This window comes from Galendromus occidentalis, unplaced genomic scaffold (genome assembly GCF_000255335.2).
Source record: "Galendromus occidentalis unplaced genomic scaffold, Mocc_1.1 scf7180000077446, whole genome shotgun sequence".
NCBI classification, from domain to species: domain Eukaryota; kingdom Metazoa; phylum Arthropoda; class Arachnida; order Mesostigmata; family Phytoseiidae; genus Galendromus; species Galendromus occidentalis.
Window position 1 is genome coordinate 25,974 of NW_003805434.1, and position 25,209 is coordinate 51,182.

General features: G+C 50.4%; 4 protein-coding genes across 4 annotated transcripts in view; 2 read left to right on the forward strand and 2 right to left on the reverse strand.

The window, feature by feature from the left end:
* Positions 1–8,046, forward strand: part of LOC100903510 (atrial natriuretic peptide-converting enzyme) — an 8,842-nt gene extending 796 nt beyond the window's left edge. Inside the window, exons 2-17 of the mRNA XM_029111504.1 lie at positions 3,267–3,399; positions 3,473–3,663; positions 4,026–4,168; positions 4,263–4,363; positions 4,469–4,573; positions 4,734–4,871; positions 5,099–5,283; positions 5,388–5,524; positions 5,645–5,733; positions 6,258–6,336; positions 6,426–6,533; positions 6,625–6,770; positions 7,270–7,401; positions 7,495–7,574; positions 7,693–7,790; positions 7,890–8,046. Of these exons, the coding sequence (XP_028967337.1) occupies positions 3,267–3,399; positions 3,473–3,663; positions 4,026–4,168; positions 4,263–4,363; positions 4,469–4,573; positions 4,734–4,871; positions 5,099–5,283; positions 5,388–5,524; positions 5,645–5,733; positions 6,258–6,336; positions 6,426–6,533; positions 6,625–6,770; positions 7,270–7,401; positions 7,495–7,574; positions 7,693–7,790; positions 7,890–8,046 (2,022 nt within the window). The remainder of the gene's footprint in view (positions 1–3,266; positions 3,400–3,472; positions 3,664–4,025; positions 4,169–4,262; positions 4,364–4,468; positions 4,574–4,733; positions 4,872–5,098; positions 5,284–5,387; positions 5,525–5,644; positions 5,734–6,257; positions 6,337–6,425; positions 6,534–6,624; positions 6,771–7,269; positions 7,402–7,494; positions 7,575–7,692; positions 7,791–7,889) is intronic.
* A 3,760-nt stretch (positions 8,047–11,806) lies between these two features.
* LOC100908646 (serine/threonine-protein kinase 19) lies at positions 11,807–13,482 on the reverse strand. Its single transcript, XM_003743396.2, has 6 exons — positions 13,258–13,482; positions 12,936–13,076; positions 12,785–12,850; positions 12,583–12,697; positions 12,344–12,455; positions 11,807–12,257 (listed from the first exon to the last, which is right to left on the reverse strand). The coding sequence occupies exons 1-6, from the start codon at positions 13,399–13,401 to the stop codon at positions 12,125–12,127; spliced, it is 711 nt and encodes a 236-aa protein (XP_003743444.1). The 5' UTR covers positions 13,402–13,482; the 3' UTR covers positions 11,807–12,124.
* A 545-nt stretch (positions 13,483–14,027) lies between these two features.
* On the forward strand, positions 14,028–15,795 carry Ak2 (Adenylate kinase 2). Its single transcript, XM_003743397.2, has 2 exons — positions 14,028–14,651; positions 15,170–15,795. Exons 1-2 carry the CDS (start codon positions 14,145–14,147, stop codon positions 15,413–15,415), a joined length of 753 nt encoding a protein of 250 aa, XP_003743445.1. The 5' UTR covers positions 14,028–14,144; the 3' UTR covers positions 15,416–15,795.
* Positions 15,796–16,651: 856 nt separating this feature from the next.
* LOC100903655 (bromodomain adjacent to zinc finger domain protein 1A) lies at positions 16,652–24,393 on the reverse strand. Its single transcript, XM_003743444.2, has 15 exons — positions 24,230–24,393; positions 23,112–23,250; positions 22,820–22,982; positions 21,950–22,673; positions 21,668–21,821; positions 21,373–21,537; positions 20,819–21,263; positions 20,421–20,709; positions 19,796–20,324; positions 19,466–19,654; positions 18,654–19,322; positions 18,282–18,518; positions 18,015–18,194; positions 17,815–17,903; positions 16,652–17,678 (listed from the first exon to the last, which is right to left on the reverse strand). Exons 1-15 carry the CDS (start codon positions 24,391–24,393, stop codon positions 17,369–17,371), a joined length of 4,446 nt encoding a protein of 1,481 aa, XP_003743492.1. The 3' UTR covers positions 16,652–17,368.
* Between the last annotated feature and the right edge of the window lie 816 nt (positions 24,394–25,209).

Sequence of the window (25,209 nt, forward strand, 5' to 3'; positions counted from 1 at the left end):
ATGCTACTCTCCTTCAGTGGCAGGGAATCGAGGAAATTTTCCTTGGTCCTCGATGCAAGATTCGAGGAGCTGAGGACGGCTGGCGGGATGCCCGCTCGAGAATCACGAGGCTGCTCATACTCTGTAGGAACTCCTTCCAAGTGGCTGGGTCCGTGATAATTGAGCTCTGCATATGAGCATCAAGTCTGAACCTTTTGCGCAGAACCGTCGTCATACACATTTTGCGACGGTCTGCAATCATGTCTCAGGTGGGGAACGACATCTGTATAGTCAAGGGGACTGCTCATAGTTCTAAGGAGGAACACGTGGTCTGACACTGTTCTGGAAGCTAACGAATGGGGAAAAATCCCGTGGAATAAGAGCCCGCGCAACGGCTTGAGCTTGGTGCTTCCTCGCATGAACAGCACAGAGAGCAGAGGGTCATGCTCTCTCCATACTTCCAAGAGACCCCCGACGTTTATACCGAAGTATAGGCTCCGGAGGGCGTTCCATCGTATCCATCTCTTGTCCGCTGCGGAACTCGAGTCGCCCCCAGACAAACTCGTGTACGCCGCAATCGCCCGTGGGTTTTGGGGGATCCCTTGCTGAGAAATCATCGCAAGCCTCGACTAAATTTGAGGAGCTCGCGACGGCCGCGCTGGATTCCAACGCTTATACGGAGAGGAAGAAAAGCATCCTCACCTAGTTTGAGGAGCTACGTTCCATCTCGGCACGTAACACGCATGCAGTCGTTCGCCCGAGAATGGCACGGACAGCAATCAAAATGCAAATTGGGTCGACTGTTTGTTCGTTTGTTCGCGCCATATCAGAACGCAACATTTTCGAAGGAGACAATATGATCCTCAGCACGTCAACCTAGTCCTCATGGGAAAGCTCCTCGCGCATCGGGTCCATTCGATGATGATGATTTTGCCTCAGAACCGATCCGAGGGCTCTGGGCTCTTGGAGGGACTCGGATTCGAAATTAGAACAGAGATCGCCTTAAGCTGGATTGCGACGAGACCGCGCAGTCGACGCAATCAGCTCCATCTGATGCGATTGTTGATGCGATACTGCGGTGGAACTGATCCGCACGTCGCGCGAAGACCGCTGGAGCGAGTTTTAGTCGATCGATGCTCTAATTATTGTGAGAACAGCTCGCTAGTCTGGACTGCCGTCCCGGAGATTGATGGATACTTCTGCATAGAACCATATTGACCCAAGTCACCAATCGATTCAGATATCTTCCGCGTTCTTGCCTGTCGCCTCGCCTGCGACTCGAGACATTTCATCTTGGGACACGTGTCCAAGAAGACGGAACGCCAGAGATCCGATCAGTGAGACCGGGAAGGATCGATGAAAGAATAAAATATCAACTCGACTGATACGCATAGTACCTCATGTTCACGGCGAGTTCCATTCGAGGGCTCGAGCGGAGAAAAACGTGGTCAGACATGATCAACGCGCGGACTTACCCTGAGGGGAGTATTCGGAGTCCGCGGTCTCAACCACAGCGGATAGAAACCGACAACGGAACTGTTTGCTCCGCGTGTAGTCGGTCTGTCTGGAAATACTTCATCTGAATGCGGTATGCAACAAATAGGGAGCTCGAAATTATGTTGGGCAGCGTCTGCATTTATCGGAGAACATGCCCATTAATAGATTCCGCAGCTACGAGAACATACAGAATTTAGTTGTCAATTCTACGCATAGAGTTGACTTCGGTACCTCTAGAGTCGATCTCTCGAAATGTGTTCGTCCGTATCGAAGGACTTCCCTTTCTCGAATCGATATCAAGGAAGTCAGTCTGTGCCGTCGCCTGAAGCAGCCCAAAATGTGAACCATTCGATTGGGAGGAAGTAGTCCCAGTGTGCGAACGATTAGATTTCTCCCCACGCGACGCTAATTATAAATCAGAAGAGGGATCACATCGGTGGATTGGCTCTCAATTAGGGCACGTCAAGGAATGCCCCGAGAAGGCCGCTGCAGGATCAACATCGGCCCGTGCCCCGAAATCGACTTACATTCTCGAGGAGCCCTGCGGTACCCAACAGCGAGCCGCGCACTAACTTCTCGAGTTCCACCGCTCATCGAACGAATTTCCAGTGCTCTGAGCCCGAAGAAATCCCATAGGAGACTGATTTGTGGAGACTGAGAAACGATCGATGCCTCGGGACGGGGAGTCTAGACGGTCGACCCCAGGACCTTTCCCAATGTCCTGCGCCATATCCAGGGAAACATACGACGTGGAGCGATTTTTTTTCTTGAAAAAGCTTGTGCGGACATCGCTCGACTTAATACGCTCCTAATGTTCAAGGCATTCTTCGGCGATATAACAGCCAAGTGGGAAACATCTATTCTTGTCACGTCCTCGCTGAGAGGCTCCGGGGCTCACTTGGAGCCGCCCCCGATCAGACGATGCTTCATGTTTTAGCGCCGTAACGAGGCTGTTGCTGTGGCCTTAGGGCTGGACCGAGGACACTCTGTCAGTCGGTCGGAGCTGCAGACCTATGAGACACAAGCCTCTGATAGACTGTAGAAATCCGTGATCAACTGCACTAAGATCATTTCCAGACGACCCGACAGAAGGAAAATACTCCGATCGCTGCTCCTTTGTCGATCTCCGCAGCTGGACCTAGGTCGAACTGTAACGCTGTGCATTGGCACACCTCGTAAAAATTCGTTCCTTAATTTTGCCGCCCCCGATTCCTTGAGGGTATTCTCCGAGCATAAAAATCGATGTGCTTGTGTCAAGGAGGGTTCGAGCCTGGGAGCGAGCAAGCACCGCGGAACTGCAACGTCTTTTCTTGACGAGCCCAACGGGTCGGTCGAACTCCGGCGGGAGGAAATCAACGCATCGGCGTGCGACAAAGACCCTGCGAGTTTTTTTTCCGATTGCTCGTGGTTGCCCCTCGTGCCGTTGAGACGATCGACTGGAGTTTCAGCTCGCTCCTCCATATTTCAATCGAGTCATGATTTCGACAAGCTGCTCATCCGATTTTATCGCAAAGCTGAAGATGAAAAACTATGGGGAAACTCGAGTGGCTTCTCGTGAGTCCCTCGATCGGCTTTTCGGAGATTCACAAAATCCTCTTTCCCAAGAAGAATCCCTCGCAGAGAGAAACGATCGCGGCGCCACAGCCGAACTCGTAGGTCCCGGCTTCCGAGAGAGAAAAATAGAAAAGTCTGAAATCGATCCAAGTTCGAGAAGAGGTCGCCCCTCAATTGCGACGTCCAGCTTCGTATCTACGTTGATTACAGATTTTATCCTTTTCCTTTTTCTGCAGGATCGGCGTACATCGAAAGCTTCTCGTTTGTGCCGGTTTTGTCTTAGGCACCGGCGGAAGTTTCTCTTCGCTGGGACAGCGGTGGTATCGTTGACTGCGCTCTTGTTGGCGATCTGCATAATCATTGCGCAAGGTGAGCTCCATTCGTCCCTCGAGAAGCCCTCACAGTCAGAGATCAAAACGGTCCTAATTCTCCATGATTGCAGCCAAACATCGTCCCGTCGAGATCGAGGGAGAGTATCATCATTTCAATTATTTCGGAGCTCCCACGAACGGATGTGTTGCTCTGAAGATCCCGCTGTGCCACAAGCATCGGGTGCCGTACTCGCATTCCGTTCCGGGCCACGAGATTAACGTCGACGAGATAGCCAAATTCGAGCCCATGGTTCAGATAAAGGTAGGCACGAAAGATGACAAATTCACGAGTACATGCGAGTCTCCTTTTTTCTTCGCATATACATGCGTATGATTTGTCTTTCCTGAAAAGAGCATCGGAGCCCCGACTGGAAGGAAACTGAAACCCCTTCCGCATTCCATCTGTTGGAAGCTCCCTATTGCATCGTCAACACAAGTGTTAAACAGTGCACGGCAAACATTCGAACGAAGCAGTGTTTACATGGGACTTTGAGAAGCCCTTTTCATAAAACTCCTTAAACAAACGAAAGAAAGTAGGGAGGAACGAGAACCGACAAGCGAGAGCTTGGACGAAAAGTAAAAAGGATTGGTGTTTCAAAAGAGCCCCGGTCCGCTCCTTTCCAGTGCTCCAAACTGCTGCCTCTTTTCGTTTGTACAACGTTCGCTCCATCTTGTGTGAGCCGGGGACGCGAAGTGCCTCCATGTCGATCGTTGTGCGAAGAAGTCATGCGATCGTGTTCTTTCTTCATGGGCGTTTTTTCACTCAAGTAGGTTTCGGCTGGAAGCTGACTGTGTTTCTCAAGGACTGTTCCAGAATATTCCGAGCTCTCTCGGGTGTTCACACCTTAATTGCTTCTGCAGGTGGTCGCGTATCGAAGGCTGCTCCGGCTTACCCGAGTCAAGTGATCGAAACGTTTGCGTTGGAAGGAACGAGATCGAAAAACTACGCATGTCGAAAGAAAGTGCGTATCTCCTCCAGACTGTCGAGCTGCTCGTCGATTTCGGACGAGTATGCACGATCGCACCCTATCCTCGGACTGCTCGAAAATAATTCTTGATCCTTGCAGGATGCGACGGCGGGTTCCGCTGCGACAAGAGTCGTTGTATCTCTCAGAAATGGGTTTGCGACGGACACTACGATTGCCAAGATCGCTCGGACGAATTGAATTGCAGTAAGTATCAGGCTAGCAATGCTCCATCGCACTGGAAGCGATTATTCCATGTGCGACCGGGGTCGTCGTTCATCGCGCGACCTACAGATATACAGTACAGGAGTGTGTTCCAAACTGACTTCGTTTGGAACAAAATTACTGACTCCTGTTTTTGCTTAAGATTTTTGGATGGACTATCTGACAGGCCGCTGCCCCGGCGAGTTTCGTTGCTCCGGATCGGCTCGAGAATGCATCACGAAGAATAAAGTGTGCGACGGAACGATGGATTGCGCTGATGGATCGGATGAGAGACAGTGTTGTGAGTTGCCGTTTCACCGGTATAGAGGGGGAGGGGGCAAGGGGCTGAGGAGCAAAATCCGACGGGTATCGACTCGGGAGAAGGGGGTACGGGGGGGGGAGAAAGTATCGCAATCGACCGGAAGATAGGCCAACTAAGGAGCCTCCTCTCGAGTTTGAGAAAATGGGGTTCTGGGGAAATAGACGACTCGTGGCCTCCAGGAACTTGATACGATCGACATTTTCTAGTACAACTCAACCATCGCATGGGTTTCGTTGGCGAGGGACGACTCGAGATGTTCTCGACACAAGCGGAAGGCTTCGTCCCTGTGTGTGCTGAGGATTGGGTCAACTCCGACACCATGGCCGCGCATCCCGCAAAGAACGATTGGAGTCAAAAAACATGCCGGATGCTCGGCTACGAACAAGCGCAGGTAGGTGCTCTTCCGCTCTGATTCCCATGTTCTATGCTGAACTCTGAAATGAGCCAGTTTCTCGGTTCAGAGATGAGTTTTGCAGCGTGACGTGTTATCCGCAGGAAACTCGCATCCGAGACGATTCACCCTCGATAGCCTTCATCGGCGGACGTCCGCCAGTGAGATTCCATCCATCCCTGCGGAATGGCCTTTCTGCGCCTTCAGAGGACGAGCCGCGATATTCGATCGACGACCTCAGGTCCGTCTCGAGAAACCCCAGGACTCATCTCCGAGAGGGGTCGAGGAGAAATCCCGCCCCAGAGCGGAGTGTCCCGACATCGACAGCAGGCCCGCTAATTCGACATTTTCTTCTCCTCAGGGAATTCCGTAAAAAACTTTTCGATCGCCAAAAGGACACGGCTTGCGCTTCGTCGAGCGTTTCGGTCTACCTGAAGTGCACGAACTTCTGTAAGCATCTATTCAGGCTACTCGTTCGATTACATCAGATGATGATATGCGGGTAGCGGCTTCAGAACGAGTATTGTCTCCCCGATCGTGACGCGGTCAGCTCTTATAATCTTGAGATGGAGCTCATGCTGACTCATAAGAGCATCCGAGTGACTTCACCTCTGCAGAGCGTTGAGGGAGCTGAGATATGCGCCTTCTAATCAGTCGCAGCTGTTATTTCCCAAATGGGGTGGCGATTGCGTTCCCACCGCTGAAGTGGAGATGGGGGAAGGCGGTGCATAAAAACGCGTAATGATAGCGTGTTCTCCGGAAGGTATGCAAGTGAGCTCGGTCGAGAGCGCTCCCCGAAGTTTGACATCGGACTGGGCTAACCCTTGAGATACGGCAGCTCGAGGCTGAGCCGATTGCAGAGACAATCTTTCCAAGCGGACCAAGCGTCCGCGGCGAAACATCGAACGAGTATTCCAACGAGCCTGACTGATAGACCGTATGTTTCAAGCACGAAAAAATTTATTTCGTTCCAGCTTGCGGTCGACGTGCGGAAGACATGCGAATCAAGCCTCAGTCGAGGATCGTGGGAGGGAGCGAGTCCCCACCAGGAAGGTGAGCGCATGGGGTCAGAACATTCAACACAGAAACTCCAGTGTTGTCCAGGTCGGCTGCCGGCTATTCTCAGAACCAATCGATTGTAGGTGGCCGTGGCTGGTTGCTCTACACGGCGGCAGTGACCATGTCTTCTTCTGTGGTGGAGTGCTCATTTCGTCGTGGTGGGTTTTGACAGCTGCGCATTGCGCTGGAAAGTGAGTACCGACGAGGGGTGCCTTGAGCCGCTGACTGAATCCAATCCCGATTTTCTCCATGTGACGGGAGTGATATGAATTATTCTTCTAGCCTCACCGATACGAGTGGTTGGCTTCTTCAAATGGGGATGACAAGACGAAATTCCTATCAACATAGTTCAACTCAATCGAGGAAAATTCAAGCCATTATCAAGCATCCAGAATACAACAACGCATCCCTCTACAATAATGATATCGGTGAGCGGAGCCATCCGAGGTTTCATCTCCTATCGATAAATCGGGGAGGGAGCACTCGGGGACTGCGAGTAATTTCTTTATGCCGGCTCTCTCTTCGGGAATTCCTACGGCTTGTCCGTTCAGACCGCGATACTTCTGCATACCACTGGAGATAGTTGAGTCCGCTTTCCGCTACATGCGATTCCGCGGACGACTCCACGACGATCATGAGGCCGAGAGCGTCTCAGAAGAGCTCCTTTAATTGTAAGAGCTTATTAGATGACATGGTCTCCATCGGTGCCTGATCGAGAGCTCGTTCGACTGCGGAGGAGTAGCCAGTCATGCAGACTCAATCAATGAATACAGCTCTGGGTGGTTATAATAGTCCTGGAAACCGCTGCCAGTTCGAGATCGATGAGCACCTAATACCGATCTGACGCGGGGAAGGTTACCTGCGGAGAGAGTTTACTCCGGCTCGATTAGTGAATCCCGGGCAGAATAAAATCAGAATTGTTTTTAGCGCTCTTGTTGATCTCGGAGCCTGTGAACTTCGACGACTTCTTGAGGCCAGTGTGTCTTCCACCGCAAGACGCCCCGGAGCCGGGCACACAGTGCACAGTTGTAGGCTGGGGAAAACCACATCACGGAGAAGGTAAGCGGAGCCTTCGTTTCTGGAATCAATGAGACGAAATGAAGAATTTCTCTCTCCCGGCTCTCACTGAGCAACGTATTCTCTTTCTTTCAGACGTGGATTACAATATGGTCATCCACGAAGTTAGCGTGCCCATTGTCGATTTCGAAACCTGCCAACAATGGTACAGTAAGGTAAGTTCTTGCAGCCAGCCCGAAGGGACTCCGAACCCTACGATTTGGACCGTGAGTCCGGATCTGGATGTGCGCATGCGTTTTCCTTCTCTAATATCGAACTTCCCGTTTTTGTCAGGAGTATACGACACTGTCGGAATCGATGATCTGTGCGGGCTATGCTGAAGGGCAGAAAGACGCTTGTCAAGGAGATTCTGGAGGTCCCCTGATTTGCAGGTAGGTCGCTCAAAGGCTTGCCTGTCATTCGATCTATTCCCAAGAGGTTTCCCATGCTTGAGGTTCGCTTTCTCACAGAGAATCATTCTCGTCCCCTAGGTCGGAAGCTGATGGAGCGTGGTTCGTTGCGGGAATCGTCTCGTGGGGTATCAAATGCGCTCAACCACACTTGCCGGGCGTGTATACGAACGTTCCGAAGTATCTCGATTGGATCCAGGAGGTCACCGAAGATTTCAAACATCCCTTGAGACTCTGAACGGGAACAACCGTCGGAATCGATGAGAACAGGGTGCCGAATGAGTTCGAACGAGCAACCAAGATCCTCGATAGCCGATTAATTCGAGTGACATGACTTTTGAGACGGGGTTCCCCGAGACGAGCGGGAAGGAGATTTGTTGCTAGTTGAGCGTGTCATACGAAGCGTCGCGGAACGAAACCAAGTCTCATGAACAATCAACCACTAGTGAGATCGCCACACCGAGGCAAAGTGAGATTTTTTTGCTATACAAACAAGAACACATTATTATGTATAACACGCTTGCTTGGATGAACGAGAGCTTTGGAGTCGAATTGTGCGGGTCGGGTGCGGGAGACGACGGGGACAAGCAGTCGTTGCTCTCGCCAGTACAGCATTGACCGGAGGACTCGTAACGAGCGCGTGGGAACCTGTATTTTCACACTGATTGAGATCGCAAATATATCGCTTGTGAATGCACAGCTCTCAACGATAGGCAAAGTAGTCGAACAACCGGATGGATATTGGATATCATCGTTGTTAATGACAAATCGAATAGTGAGATCACAGCGGAACTGATTCGCTCGAGAAACAAACAAACGTTTTTATTGTTTCTCTTGGAAGACCGAAAGTGAGATTTTTCTGAACTGTGCGTCGCTCGGTAACGATGAGTCGCTGTAGGATCGAAATCTGATCGACCCACGTGTAAAGCGCCGAGTATTCTATTAATTAGTTCGTGCGCCGTAGCATCGAACCCGATCAGCCTCTCCAATGTAGACTTCAGAGAAGAAAGTATCGAACCGGTGAGCTCTATACGGGATCGAGAACCCACAAGTCGCAATTATTATTATTATTATTATAATTAATATTATCATGGTTGTAGAAGCGACCGGGAGCAGATATAAGTGTCTTTAGAGTATTGATGTGGAAATAGATATGAACATAATCAGCTCGCCCGTCGTCGGAGAGGAAAATGAAGGTCAAACGAAGACGGTGTAGCCTCGCCCGCAGTAGAATCATTGAAAAGCCTCGATTCTCCCTCATTCAGGAAGAAGGGAAATTCTTCGATGAGAATACGTTGACTCAAGCGAGTGGAGTATGGAGCGGCTCAGAGGAGTGGCGGCGTCGCATCCGTCATCGTCCGATCGTATACGTTCAGCCTGTTCTCAACCAATATGATACATTCTTGGTCTATTCCTAGTGTAGGCGGAGCACTGCTGATAAAGATATTCGTGGTACTGCAACTTGTTAATAGCCAATTATGACAATGGATGGATGCAGAGGGCGATAGACTGTTTAGATATCCGACAAACGTACTTATCCAATATTTATCACAATTGATTGATATTCACTGTTGATCATCGGAGGACTAAGGAAGCGAACTCTCGAACATTCTTCTCACTTTGACAGAGAGCCTCGGTTCATCAGGTATGATTGCTTCAGTCAGCAATGGGAGCGAGAATACCAGATGCGTTTATTCTGCAGGGTCTGACCTCATGGTACTTCGGTCAAATAGTGAGACTTCCCGAAACTTATCTGAAGTCGTGTAATTTCCGTTCTAAAATTGAGGAAGCCAGTCGTCGAGAGTTCGAGAGCTGCGCGATATTCGAACGAGAAACAAAGATGCCCCGAAAGCGATTGCTAGCTACTCATCCATAAATTCAGGAATCTGACACGCGTATCATTGCGGTGTTTGCTACATAAAGAGACAAGAATTTCAGCCTACCAGTTTGCTTTTCCTGCTTAGTCGGGCAGGATTCCAGAGCAAAGCGCTCATTGAATGCAAACGTTCCGTTCGATGTTGTATGAACAAATATCTGACTCCCCTGACTGAATGGAGTTCCCCTCAGAATTTTATACCTGTAATTAAGGAGTAGTTCTTTCGCTTCTCAGTCGGTTGAAACCCAAGTTGGCACGACCGAGTAGCGCGGACAGGAGCTCCAAATCTGGAACCGCATAAAGTCCGAACCTAAGGGGTGTGAAAGGAAACCTTAGCGTACAAACGACAAGTTAATAAAAAGAGACTCACGGAATCACAAAGGAGTCAAGCATACATACTAACATATTGTCTAATGTGACTCGAACCGAGACAAGAAAGTGAGAACGCAAAGTAAATGTTGTAAGTACAATCTCAATAAAGCCAGCTGCTTTTCCTTTAGCTGATATGGGATGGAGATGTTTTCCCTCTCGGAGCGACCCCCTTATTCTCTCCCTGGGAAAACCTGATAGACGTAGAATCCTAAAGGTTGATCTCGTGAGGCAGGAAGAGGAGATGTCGGAAAGGGGAGGCTGAAAGATCTTTGTCGACAGCCGGTATCGGGCGCCGGCGTCGGTCAGGGTCCTATCACGTAGTCTCTCTTGCATTCTATTGGTTCGTCGCTCCTGGAAGGTCTCTCCTAGATCGCTGGTCCAGAGAATCTATGGGATTCGCTACCCGAGGATACAGAAAATCTATATTTCCGGCGAACTAATTAGCGCGGAACACTGAAGAGGTGTTAAAGAAAGTATGGACTGATCGAGGCGCTCCCTGAAAAGGGCGAGCTTTACTGAACAATTTCTCAGCTCAATTTGGGTCGTACCCAGTCCTCCACGAGCTCATCGACTTGCGGCACTCCGCGTCTGAAGTCTCTGGGGTCGAACATTTTTATGAGCCTCACGTAGCCTCCGATGGCTTCACCAAATGAATTATTGTCGATAGCCGTCAAAGCTTGCTGGAAGATGATGAATCCTTCCAGAGTTTCTCCGCTAGCGGTCTCCAGGTCCTTGAGCAGCGGTCCGAGGTTCCGATTGATACGGCCGATGATTATGCGTGAGCAGGCCGTAGTTTCCGAAAAGAATCGGATGATACCTTGAACGTCCATCGACGCTGCCACCGTGAAGTAGAAAACGATATCATTCGACTTCACCATTGTTTATCCCAATCACCGCGAGAAGATCCCAGATCAAAGGCGACTGCACTGATTCTGGAAGTCTAATTTCGTCGTCGGATCTGACAAGATATCGAGCTGCACTCTTATGTCATGGGACCTAGAACCGACCAAGACCCGACTGAAGGCTGACTTTCAGGACAGACCCTGGGATGCTCTAAATGTGTTCCCGAGGGGTTTCCGAGCCTTATGGAAGAAAGGGATACTTTCGCTCCTCGACTCCAAGACCAAGAGAAGTTTTCGATGTGAAGCATCCGTGCGTGTTGGCGGCAGCGGTAGGAGCCTGAATTCCAGAGGTCGGAAGTAGGAACTCGAAGGACACCTCGATTTTGGAATAATTTCTCTGTGAAGATGTGCCCCACGTTCTGCGTATCGTGCATTCGTCTTCCCAGTGAAGCGGACGTACGAGAGAATTTAACCCATGGGGCACGATACCCGGGACTTGGGCAGCCTAACGATCAAGCAGAACTCGCATGGAGTTCCTGAAACCATGCGAGAGATCCTATGAGGGTCTCCTCTGTTGTCCTACCCAGAACAGAGTCAGCCAGATTTCCTCGGAGCATGAGCGAGCTGATCCAACCGATGACTTGACTCTTGACTTGATAGAGACGAAGGAGAGCAGACAACATTCGCGTGAACCGAGGAGACCTCCGAGGAAACCCCGCCGAGGAGTCGTTCCGACCTGGGCCGGAAGCCAGGCGGACTGAGAGCCGATAGAATTCGCACACAGAAAATTCAAGACCGGAAGTTTATTCGCAACCTCATATACATACATACTTTCATGTACACAGTTTATCTATTTGCGGTGGCCTATAAAAGCGTCTCGTCCCGCTTTCATCGGGAGGTGGATAGGTGAGTCAGCCGGACTGATAGTCTCAGGTACTCATTTATATTCTCAGAGAATCCGCGTCTCGGCGGCGAAAACGGTCGATTCTGAAGGGCGATGACGAGCGTTCTCCCCCTCGCTTACGCACGGAAGCGTCTTGCCGACTCGAGGAGCGTGAATGCGGTTCTATGACACGATCGGACCCCATAACCGCGATCGAATGTTCTCGCAGGCTCGTCAGTTTCCGGAGATGTTGAGGGTGACAATCTCTGGGCTTTCCTACTTTCGGGATTCCGGAAGGACCGGATCCTGTTCTCTAGTCCTTGTGTTGTCAGGACTTCGCTGCTCAGTCATTCAGTCTCAGCATGGCTCCGCAGGTGCTTTCGACCACGGTTACAGCATCAATGCCGATCGCGTCATCGATGAGGAATGTCGAGCTTAGATTACTTTGAGAGAACTTTTTCTCCTCGAGTGACGTCCTGGAACCGAGTAATCATCGTTAGCTAGAAAGTCGTACTCGAGCCCGGGAGGTACGCTGAATATGGACACAATCGAACTTTTCCACCTCAGGAGTTGCTTGAATTTGCTCCTCCGCAAGTGAAGCTGGAGCGCCTTCCGACCCTTCTCCAAAGATTTGACGAATTTCCCGATGCCGGGCACGCTAAGCCAGTATGAACCTATTTGAACCAATTATAATGAGTTGAATATTTCAAAATAACTCTGATTTCGAAACAGAGGAGGTACTTGGCGCTGTCGGGGGGACTCGCTCCAACCCCCTCCGCGCAGGTCACGCGAGGAACTCACCAATTATATTTCTGCGGGTGAGAACCCCCATCTGGACAAGTTCGCTCACGTCCTTCTCGCTGAATACTTCCGACAGCTCTTCTCGGGTATAAACTTGACTGGGATGTAGGTTCACCTGAAAGTCAGCCGAGTTCGGAAAAGATTCCATCAGCATGCTTGTCCGCCGAGCACGGGGTGTCTCACCCCGCCGAGAGCAACTTACCATGCCCACGAATTTCTCCATCAAAGCAAGATTTTTCGGTTTGATCAGACAAAACTGGACGTATTCCTTGAAGGAGAAGGATATTAACTCATACAAGCTTCATCTTGTCATGGAACGCATCGAACTTGGATTGTTTTCCATGTTCGCTTACTTCGAGATCGACGAGAGCGGTTTCTTCATCTTGGATTCCAAGTCGGATTGCTCTTAGACGGCCGGATTCTACAAGTTCGTTTATCCGTCTGTCGACCAGAGTTCTGTTGTCTATATAGGCGTAGAGCATATGCTGCATGATCTGCAATCCAAAATTGTCTGGTCGGCCCCTATTCATCAAGTTAATCAGATCACGGGAAGGGCCCCGAGTACCTTGCTGGGGGCTCCTCGGACCGATCGCCTCGACGGTGAAAGTTGTCGAGCGTGAATCGCTCAATTCTCTGCACCTCCGATATTGAACCGATAAAACCTCGAGTACTCACTGTGCATAGCTTGAAGTTTTTCCGGCAAGAACAACGTTCATTGTACTCTTGCCGAATCTTCATCATGACCAGATCCACATCGAGTCTCGATTTTTTTCCCGGGCCCAAGCTCCCCCCACCCGGTAGGGAACGTTTAGCACACATCCTGGAATCCCGCGGCCTTCCACTGTATCCTCTACGCGTCTGTCATAACACTCCGTTCCAAGCTACCTCCTCATCCCGGTTGAAGAACCCCGATCTTCTTCCCCAGCGGTGTTGAGAAGATCCCACCGGAGATTGAATTGGTAAAACGGTAGGAACTCTCCCATGGAACTCTTCTTCCCGAGCACCGGATATTAAAGTACGAAGACTGAGTTTCTTCGTACAAGGTACTCGACACAGAATGATCGCATCTCCCCCAACTGACCGAGCGCCGCAGTGTCTGCTGATACCGCAGCTACGATCAGCTGGTGTGGAGGAGCTAAATAAAGACCGGGGTCAGAATTTACCGAACACGCGCATTCGCGCCGACTCACTGCAGCTTACCAGGTGGCATAGCACGATACTGAACGAGCTCTCGCCGGCTCGGGCTCAGAAGCTGCATTGAGACCCCCTCCGGGTGCGAGTCCACGGAAATTCCCACGAGTCGCGTAGAGATCCCCAATCTCCAACAGAGGTTTTCTGCTTCATAGAGGGTTCCGGTTTTCTCGACGACAGCCTTTCGGAGAGGAGGAGAAGGACGGGGAGCAGCCGCTCGTGGTCGTCGAGCCGCCGTCGTCGATTCCACTGTGCGTGGATTCGTTGCATTCGGCAGCAGGTTCCAGCTTGAGCTGTGTTTCTAAATGAGTGCGTGTGAGTGTGTGACCGAAGCCGTACATTAAAGTACGATAACTGATTACATCCGAACGATGGCTCCATTGAACAACTCCGAAGTATTGTATGCGAACTCATTCGAACCTCACGAGCAGTACAAGAAAGGGATCAACGCTGTGCTGCTAGGGCCACCGGGCTCCGGCAAGGGCACTCAGGCCCCTAGATTGAAGGATGAGTACAATGTGTGCCATCTGTCCACGGGAGATCTGCTCCGGGCCGAAGTGGCTTCGGGCTCCGAGCTAGGCAAAACTTTGAAACAAATTATGTCGGAGGGTAAACTCGTTGATGACACCCTTGTGGTTTCGATGATTGAGAAAAATTTAGACCGGCCCGAGTGTCTCAATGGTTTTCTGCTCGACGGCTTCCCCCGGACTGTTGTTCAAGCTCAGAAACTCGACGAACTCTTGGAACGTCGCAAGACCCAACTGGATTCGGTGATCAATTTCAGCATCGATGACAATCTCCTCGTGAGGAGGATCACTGGTCGTCTTGTTCATCCCTCCAGCGGTCGGAGCTACCATGAGGAGTTCGCACCTCCCAAGGTCAGTGAAACTCTCTTTATTCTTTTTCTTCTTGTTCTTTTCTATATCATGTGATTCCTCCTCCTCGGCTCTCGTGGCCGCTGGCCGCGCGGCGCGACCACATTTCGAGCCGTCAGACTTGGAACTCGTTCCTGTCTGCAGAGCGCGGTCAAGGGGTCCGCTTCTCGTTGAATGTCCTTTCGCGTGTCACCCAACCGGATTCCCCACGACGAGCTCCCTTCGGATCTCGACCGGGGAATCTGACGTGCCTACATATGTTCTCCGGGTGTCGCGAAATACAACGTCGGTGTGGGGTCGCGAAATCACGAAAATCATCACGAAGTGAGACTCATGCTGCGCTCTCGCATAAGGGGACCGATTGCGAGTCTGCGTTGTGATTATCGTCTCGACGGAATGGGATCGAATTCCGAATGGTCTGAGCTTGCACTCGGCGTCTAATGCTCACTCAAAGACTCGCTCCATGTGAACCCGAGAGACTCAGCGACAGCGGAACTAAGAAGGATTTTTTTCTGTCTCAGATGTCGATGAAGGATGATATTACCGGCGAGCCTCTGATCCGGCGGTCCGATGACAACGTGGAATCTCTGAAAACGCGATTGGAATCGTACCACAATAAAACATCTCCGCTGATCCAGTACTATCAGCAGCACGGGATCCACTCGAAAATCGATGCGAGTCAGAAATCTGATAAAGTTTTCGGAGACATCCTGAGTGCCTTCGAGAAAGCACGGAAGCGTTTCCCTACGAAGCCATCCGAGAATTGAAGATTTAGTAACAAAGTTCACGGAGTGCATGATGCTACACGAGCGATTTCGTTTGCGATGGAATGAAATGTCTCCCTTAAATTTCAATTTCGCTTATTGAACGGAGTTTGCTTCGCTGTCGGCGAGGAAGAGACGGAGAAACAACGACGCGTCGACCCTAGAGGAACCTGAGCGAAGTGTGATAAAGAGGAATTAAGCCTACGAACCTAATGGAAACTGCAATCTCACTACTGAAAGATCCACAGTGGAAACCACCGCGCTCAAAACGCTCGATGGATTCGGAACGATTCGCTTACGTGATAATTGAAGCTTTTTTCAAGCTAGCAAGTTCATCATTTCATATACCTATCCACGGCCGGAATCAATTTGTTATGAGCCAATAAATGCACTAATGTTTTGATTTAAACCGAGAAAACTATCTTTGAGCTTTCGCGCGGAACCTGCGCTGCGCCGGTGTCCCCCGCAGCTGGGACGTGTCGGATCACTCGAAGGTCTCCCCTGTGTTTCGAATGAAATCGTTCTGATCGAGGGAAGGTGACTGAACTCGCTCGCTCTCCCAGCCGTGGTCCGTGGTGCCAATCGGACGGTAGCGGAAGGAGACTCGATCTTTTCTTCCGTTCTCGTGACGAGGGTGCCGAAAGACGTACTGAAGAGCTCCGGGAATATGTTCCCGCTCATAGATCTTCCCCTCTCTCCAACGAGGAAGAATGCTAAGCGCTCTCAAAAGCGACGAATCATCACTCTCTAAAGCGGGGAACAATCAGGACGACCGATAATCTTTATCGTTCGCTATCTTCGCTTGGTTCAGGTTTTCGGGGCATGACGTAAGGAGGAGTGCGATACGCATTGGGGCGATAACAAGGCGCCAAAGTGCTACGTAATCGTCAGTCGGCTGAATACAACGAGTATCCCTTTCGGTCAAGGAGCGAATCCGCTCGATTTGCAGCTTGAAGCCGGGGAAATCCCAGGAGGAGAGCGGATCGGTTGGGATCGAACCCATCCCAACATCCTTTTCCGTTTTTCCCGAAGACTCCCAACAGTCAATCATCCGGTGAACGCTTCGCTGAATCAGCACTTATCGAAGATTTTATTCAATTTCTTCCTGATCTGTGTTCGACTAATATCATTCGATTCTTCGATATACATAATTAGGTTTATCATGCTCCTCTAGTTCGGAACATTCTAGCGGGTTCTAACTCGGTAGGCCTTAACTTAAAATACGATACTCCATGTGTGACCAAGGTTCTCGGAAACTTTATTGTATGGGTTGCCGACCCAGAAGCTTCGAGGAACGGTGGAAACGGCTAAACAATCAGAATGGTCAGTCATACACAACGATCGAATGGAGACGTTCGAATACCATTCTGTTACATTCCATCGAGGGTTCCGATCGGATCTCCCTCTTCACAATTCGAAGTCAAATATTCTTGAATATCATCTCCTACTATAAGTATCATCAAAAATATGATGTAATCATCTCGTCACGTTATGCAGGCGTCCTGCATTCCAGCTATAATAGATTAAAATGAGAGTTTCGGGAATAGAATGTTCACAGAGCCTATGACCGCGCAGATATCTAGCTGCCTCTGGTGGAACGAACGAACGAGCGAGGCTCCGGAGGGTCTTCGTCGTCGGGCTCAAGATTTTCATCATGACCAGTTGTTCGGAGTTTTCAAGAGCAGTAGTACCTCTCTGTCGCCTTCGTTACTCCTTTCAAGACCACAGTCGAGACGGAAAATTTTATACGGTGGAAGGAACGATCCTCTCGGAAAAAAATCTCTGAGTTCGGGTTCAATCGTCCCCGAAGAAACTTATCGGGTTATGATATCAACAGCAGCGGGAGCTCCCTGATATTTGTGACCCTAAAGATATCATTGGTGTGCACTTATCTATGGATTCTGATGTAGATGGGTCGCTACGCGGTGAGAACGGGATGAAAATGAAAGTGTTGTACTAATGGGTGGATCTGCGTGAGTTTTTTGGTGGGTTCCACTTAGGCACTTTATCGGGATCGATCAATGAGCCGTAACCTGTATCGGTGATTTTCTTCAATGCAGTCTTCCAGAACTGCATCGCCCCTGCATACATGCTGCTCCGCTCGTCGTTGTAGCGTTCACAGTTCCTGAACATCAGGAGGATGTCGTCGATGAATTGTTTATTATGTTGGTATCCCATGTTGTTCAGCGAGCTTTGGATCGTGGATAGGTCCATCGGGTGCTCGATTATGTCAAAGTAATCTGGAGCTTCCTTCTTCGTGACAGGTCTGGAATACGAAAGCCAGGTGAGCACTCGTCGTCGGAGTCACTGCGCTCACTGGGGACTCGGGCCATGGGCATAAACTTCGAAATCACGGGAGAATGATTGAATCCAATGCTGAAAGACGGCCAAGTCAATATTACCTTCGAAACGGGAAAGACAAGTTATCTTTCACGAGCGTCTCAAGGATTTCTGTGCATCCTTTGTAGTCGAACCCATCGACCTCGACAGCCTGTGAAAGGGAGGGGGGAATCAGTTCTCTTACTCAATAACAATCTGGATGATCACGAATCGTTCCTACTCCTGAGCATTCGAGAATAGGTATACGTTCACCGGATCTTACATTGACCAGATCCGATTCGGATGCGTGATTTTCTTCACTGGTCTCTCGGATATCTTCTTCATCATCTAGATCGGCTTCCGGTTCTTTGCCCACGCATGCCGGACACAGCCATTTTTCCACAGATATCCTCAAACCTGCGCACTTCAGATGGAGGGTCGTGTAACAGAGTCGACAACAAACCTGTTCGATGAGACCGAGCGTTAGAATGGGCATGCCTTCAATCGCACCGAGCACGCTTGTGTTATCTGAGATTGGACGAAGACTCACCTTCTTTATACCGTATGGGAAATCCATTCGACATTTGGTGCATTTACTTCGGATAACTTCCTCGAGCCATCGGAATTCTTGCGGATTAAGCAAAGAAGACATCGAATAGTTGTCGAGTAGGCCCATGAAGATTCCAAGTAGCCGTTTGCCCTCCTTATAGACCTCAGCTTCTTCAAGATTGTAGGCCTCGCAATTTATAAATACTTGAAGGACGTCATTCACAAACGAAACGTTCGTCTGTAAGGGTCAGAATCGGAGGAAACCAGTGAGTCAACGACACTCGTCGACGGAAACAGTCCCTACTCGGACTTTCGCCGCGGCGCATAGTATTTGAGAATAACTCCGCGGAATTCGCTTGCCCTTTCTGCTTACCGTGTATTTCATATCGTTAAGTTTCGTTTGGATGGTTCCGAGATCCATGGGCTTCTTGATTATTTTCAAGTAATCGGGTGCATCTTTTTTGCTGACTGGGACGAGGAAAGGCCAAGCGTGATCAGATCTCTTCAGAACGTCAAGGATGTCACAGCAAGCTTTGTAGTCGAATCCATCAACATCCACCTCCACTTGTTGCTCTTCGTCTACGACCTCTTCTTCTTCCGATTCTTCCTCGTCGCTCTCTCCGTTCATAGTCTGATTCAGGGAAACATAACCGGGCTCACAACGCTTCTTGCAGTACCAATCGCCTTTCGGTCTCTTGGTTAGGTCGGCGCAAGCCAAATGGTACTTCCTGCCGCAGCCGATGCATTCGATGTGTCCACGGCTCAGGAGCTCTCCACATTTCAGGCATTGATTTATTGAGAAGTCCTCCTCGTTGCTGTCCTTCGCTTCGAAAGCTTCCTTTTCTTCGATGATCTTCTTCAAGTCCTTCAGCTCTTGTTTATATTTTTTCACTCCTGCAGTACACGCGAGACACCGCCAATCTCTCCTCGGCGCTCGTTTCATTTGAATACAGATCAAGTGGAATGATCGTGGACACGACCCACAACTGATCAGCTGCTCGTCGTTGAGACATACTTCACAAAAATCGTTACTCTCAGGAACCTGCGAAAATCAGTGTAATCATTAGAGCTTGGGTATGGAACCAGAGGCGTTCTGTCCCTTTTCTGTAAGAGTTCGTATTGTCCTACAGAGACCTTCCTTCCGTGTCGGGTCGACGAGATCGACCGGCATCGAGAAGTACTCACTTCGCCCGTGGATTCTTCTTCGTCTTCAGCACTTGTGACCTTGGGCTTCTTCCGGGGTGAGTCTGGGACGGTTTCTGGCGTACAAGCCTTACAGAACCATTCTCCTCGAGGGATCTCACGGAGGGCAGGTTTGATGCACGGTAAATGGAAAACTAGATCACATGTTTCGCATCGAATCATCCTGTCTGGCTGTGGGAAGATGAGATTGGATTTAGATGAGATTTAGATCGATGAGAACGCATTTCGTCCTCACGACGAGTAGGCGGGAGTGAGCAATCATGGAGCATTCATGGGAGCGAAAAAAAAACGGCGTAACAGCCAAAAGCTTACCGTTGCCTTCCCTCTGCAGACCTTGCAGCGAGCGTTCGTCAAGCCCTTCTGCCACTCGATCGAGCTCTCCAAAGAGGAATAGAAGAGGAATAGTTGACTGAGATTCCGACAGAACGGCAGAGCTGCGCGCCAGTTATCCAATTTGTTCCGCAACGACGGTCCCTGATCTCCGAGAGGTGCTTTCAAGAACTTCACCGGGATACTTTCACAAAATTCGCTCAGCTTTGGTATAAGGAATTGTAGCTCTGTTTCGTCTTCGCTTTCAGGGAAGAGCTCATTGGTTTTCTCCGGCTCGAGATTCTGCATTTTCAGGAGAGGCTCTTCGAGCTCGAGCCTCCACATTCGTCGGCGTTCCTCATCCTTGAAGCCACCGAGGGAGGCTTGAACGGATTTCTCTTCAATGTCTAGCAGGAGTTCTCTGAAGGTGAGGTTCAAAGCAAGATTTGGTCTGAGACCGAAAACGTTGGAGACCTTGAACGCATCGGATGGGTACCTCCGTCGAACAGCCTCATTCAATGTGCGATTCAGCCTGTAGGAGATAATCGACGATTAGAACGAGATCGAAACGAGCCTTCATCTCTCATAAACGGCGCGTTGCCCTCTCGGGGAAACGATGAGAACTCACTTTGATAAAGGGGTTTTCTTGAGCACCGACTTCAAGTACTCGACTTCGTTCACTATAGTCTCTTTTAGGACACTCTCGCGCACGCCTTTGGTTGCCAACGAACTCAACAAACTATCGAGTTGCTCCTGAGAAGATATAAATAAATACTGCGGCTCTTTCTCCTTGTGGATAGCGCAAGTTTCAATCGATCCGCTGCAAACGAGATGCGAGTCTTTCCGGAGGTCTTCCCCATTCTCTGCTTTGATTTCTTCCTTCATTTCCACGTCGGCGTCGTTCTCCGGGGTTCCTCCTATGGAAGAATGCGGAACCGTTGAAAACGTCATAACTCCACGATCGACATCGGACCTGAATTCTCAGAATCTCCAACTCCCGAATCTTCCACTCTCTGGAATACTGACCTTCGATGCAAGGCGCCTCGACGCAGGGCAAAACCTCAACAACGATCGCCGGCACTGAATGTAGAACGCTATAGATTCGATGGGCTCGATCTTCGCCGAGGTTCGACAGGCCGAAACGATACCAAACTTTGCCGATTTCGTCCTCGGTCTGTTCGATCCGTTTCTCTATTTCTTCGCGAGGCATCTCAGGAAGCACATATCGCCAGTTGCGCCGCTTCTTTTCGTCGTCGTTCCCAGTAGTCGTTTGTGTCACCGCCGCCGCTGCGGCTGCCGCCTCCTCGTCTTTATCGCGCTTGATTCCTTTCTCCTCGTCGTCGAGGAGTTTCTTCCGCCAATGCAGCTTTTTCAATTGTATTTTCAGCTCGACACATTTTTCCAGGCCGTCCTCGATAGCCTCTCGGAATATTCCAAAGGTCAAAAGTTGATCTATGAGACAGCGTACGATCTGTGGAAGATTTCTTCTCATTTTCACATCTTCGCTCGACATCGCGCTCCCTGATGAACTCGATCCCGGAGAAATTCTATTCATTCACGACGAATCAGAGGTTACCAACCTTCATCTTCTCCAGAACATCCAGGCTGGCCATAGAGTTTTTTTCTAGTTTCTCCATTATTTCCGGATTCCTCATCACAAATACAAGTCCTGGATCTTCTTTCGGCGTGAAACCTTGATGACAATGAATTCTATCTCGCAAATCGATGCCGGGCGCTCCACTTGCCTGAGAAAGAAACGCTCCTCTGTATGCGGACTCGAAGTAGGTGATTTCTAGTCTCGCGTGCAACGTACTGCGACCGAAGGAAGTAAGCGGATCATCGATCGACTTCTCGTCAACTATAAAGTCCACTCACCTTCAAGTGGTAGCGGACAACATCGCTGTAGGTGAACGAGTCCAGGGGAACGGTATGAAACATGAAGCCGTAGGTATCTCGGAACTCTCGTCCCGCGGCCGCTGCCTGTTCCTGATATGCGGCCATCTTGGTACAGAGATCGTCGCCCTCATTTCTGAAATAGATCAACGGCATTACGAAGAACGAAAATGCCTCCCGGAGACGAACGGAGAAACATCCGAGCCTTCGCGATCGATTTTGTGGATCCATCACGACTCGTAAATTCATCGCAAGGACACTAACTGAGTGCTGTAGTCGATAGTCCAATCTGACAGCTGGAGTTTCATGAGTCGGCTGAGAAGTATTTGGAATACGTTCACTAGGAGACCGAGGGCATCGACTTCCGTGAATGCTCGCTCGAGAATATCGAAGGATATCCCTTGCGAGAAGTAGTCCTTCACACCGAGCTCCTTCGAGAACGCGGTCATGAACTCGAGAATGCAGAAGAATTCCCCGAGGCCCTCCTTGGGTATTCCGCATTCGATTTCGGTGAAGGCGGGAAGGGGGATGAGATTCGGAAGGAAGAGATCGTCGTCCAGGATCCTCTCTTTCTGCTTAGCTTCTCTCTCGAGCTTTCGTTTTTCTTTGAGTTTCTCGCTGATCTTCTTCTTATATTCCTGCTTACGGGCTTCTCTCTCTTCTTCGCTCCGTGGCGGCCGACCCCTTCTTTTCGGGGTCGTGGAACTGCTACTGTCCGTCGATAGGCGTTTCTTGAACCCATTCAGGCTCAGAGCGTTCTCTGGTGGAGGCTTCGGTGCCTTCTTTTCTACGATCTTCGGTTCCTTCGAGCGTTCTGCGGTATTCTTGAAGAATTCCCTAAACTTCTCGTAGCTCCGGTTCCGGCCTTTCGACGGCTTCTTGTCCTCGTAGAAATTCTTATCGTATTCCTTGTAGGACTTCGCCGGCGTGTTCCGTTGGGACTTCCGAGGCGATTTAGCGGGACTCTCGGAAACAACCACGACGTCGTCTGTGAAAGATAGGGATGCGTTGCTTACGATCGGCTCAACATGAGAATACCGAATCACAGTTTTTCATTCTCAAAGTCGTTTCTTCAAGTTCTGGATAACATCGCAGATGTACAAAATTATTATCGATTATTATGCTTGAGCTCACCGATGTCATTTCCGTTAGTCTCGTTTGAATCGACGTGCATGTTCCTTCCTTCGCTTCCGCTCGAAATTGCTTCGAAAGAGCGAATTCGTTCTCCTGAAAGCCCACTTGGACTCGCTGGAGCTTCCCGGCACTCATTCAATTCCTTGGCGGTATCTCGCGCGGTCTGCAAAATCGAACTCATGCGGTTATGTCCCTGAATGCTTCGGAAATCCGAGAAATATCACCTGAATATCCATAGTAATCCAAGGAATCTCTATTGATGTCTCTAGGAGTCTCCGTCGCGATTCGGTACCTTGAAGGCATGATTACTGCTCGCATCGGTGTTCGTCCTATCCGAGCATGGGGACTTGCTCACAGTTGTCTTCTGATTGAGGATTTTGTCCTGATCTTCTGAGGTTCCGTTGCTTGTCGCAGAAACTGAGGGGGGTTTCCTGATGGAGAACAGAAATCAGAAACATTATTCCCTGCCCAGTAAAACAATTACCCGTTGCGAAGGAGCTACGCACAGGCGGAGCAGAGTCGGCGCGCTCCGTCGAATTAATTCGAGATTGTGCATGGCCTGGCAATGGTCGAGCGAATCCACGAGATTTGACATTAGTTTCGAGGGTATTTCTTCCGGAACAGGGATCAGAAATTTCTGTTTCGCCATTACGAGCGAGGAGCAAGTGGCTCACTTCCATACACAACGGTGCCGTACCACGAGGCCGCATAGAAACGAATCGTTCGGCCTGCGCGCAGACCGACCAGCTCGGTTTCGGTCTTCTTCCCCAATCGCATATTTGATTGTCAGCCGAATCCGCGACTTCTAGAACACAAGACAGAAAACATCCCATTGATCGCAATATGTCGGAGGGATTTCAATCGCGTCGTATCATCGCTGTTTTGATGGAATGCCTGCCCAAAAATGGCACGAAGTGTTTCTGCTCTGATCGCGAATGGAGCACTTCGCTCGCTGGAAACCTCGCGAGCAGCCGCTGATTCACGCTGAACTATCGCGTACCGCACTTCCTTACAGACCCGATCGAATGCTCACTAGTCGCTCACAGTTTCCAGCGAAATTCCCGGTAGAGTGTCGTCTACCTCGCGTGGTTTCCTACGGAAGCGAGCGACTCGCTCACCAGCCAGCCGGAGGATCACCTCGCGTCGAAACGCTCGGCCGAAACTACGTCGAAACACCTGGGAGCAGAAACCGCGCCCCACCGACTCTCCGGAAGTCCCAAGCGCAGTGTCGAAACACTTTGCTCTCGGGCGAGTTCTGAGGACTTGACGTGAATTCTGGACGAGCTCAGCGACGGCCAGCGCTGCCCGGTACACGCATCTGACACACTCTCGAAGAGACACAGAGACGAGCACCGATCAGAGAAACCTATTCCTGATTCGAGCGAGGCACGTTCCGCGACGAAGACTCACCAGAAGTCGGTGATTTTAGTGGGTCTCTTGACAACAGCAGGCGTCGAGTCCGAAGCACCGAAAGAAGATTTCCGTTTCGTCGACGGAATTTTCGCGTCTTTGTCTGCGGCGACGGCGACGACTGCTGTTGCGGCGGCTGCTGCTACTGAAGCCGCTTGTTCCATTCCCTGAAGAGAATCAAACCGACACAGCGCACACACACATACACAGACGAACGAACGAACGAACAGATGGACCGACCGACCGACCGATCGACTCTCGCACACACACACGCGGTGTCAACAACCGCTGATTTCTTGAAGCGCAGCTACTTCTCGAAAGTATCGCGAGTCGTCGTCGCCCCACTCGACCGTCGTCAGCTCTATCGATGATGACAGTCAAACTCCTCCGCAGACGAAACTATCCACGTTAGATCGGAGTATCCTTCGCCGGAACACGCACGAATCAGTGTTCGCTCCGTCGTTACAACAACCGGGAAACTAATGGAACGCAGCCCTCGGCGCAGAGAGGCGGTCAATCATTGCTGCTCGCCGCCGACAATAACAAACGCGGCAAGACACACTCCTTCGTTGGTGGACTTCAAATTTTTAAACGCACACACTTCGACTGCTATCCGGAGCGTTGTTGAGGAGGGGACCTCATCAGAGTTCGTTCGCTCGCTCGCTCAATCGTTCGCTCACTCGCTCCCCTACTCCAAACAACAGTGCTCTGCTTGCCGCTGCCGCCGATATTGATGCTGGTTGGCGGTCTAGGAGAGCAGCAGCGGAGGCGCGAGGCAGCTGCCTTGAGCAGCCAACCGCTGGTGAAAATTGGCGCCAAAAACCGTTCTCGCCGTCGCATTCACGACGAGCTTACGATGGCGCAAGGGCATCCCTCTGGAAACGCGTGATTCGTCGACTCGTCGTCGTCGCTTTCGTCATCTTCTGATAGTCGTCCGACAAGGTTACGGATGAAGATTGCGCTTTTACGGAGCGTATCAT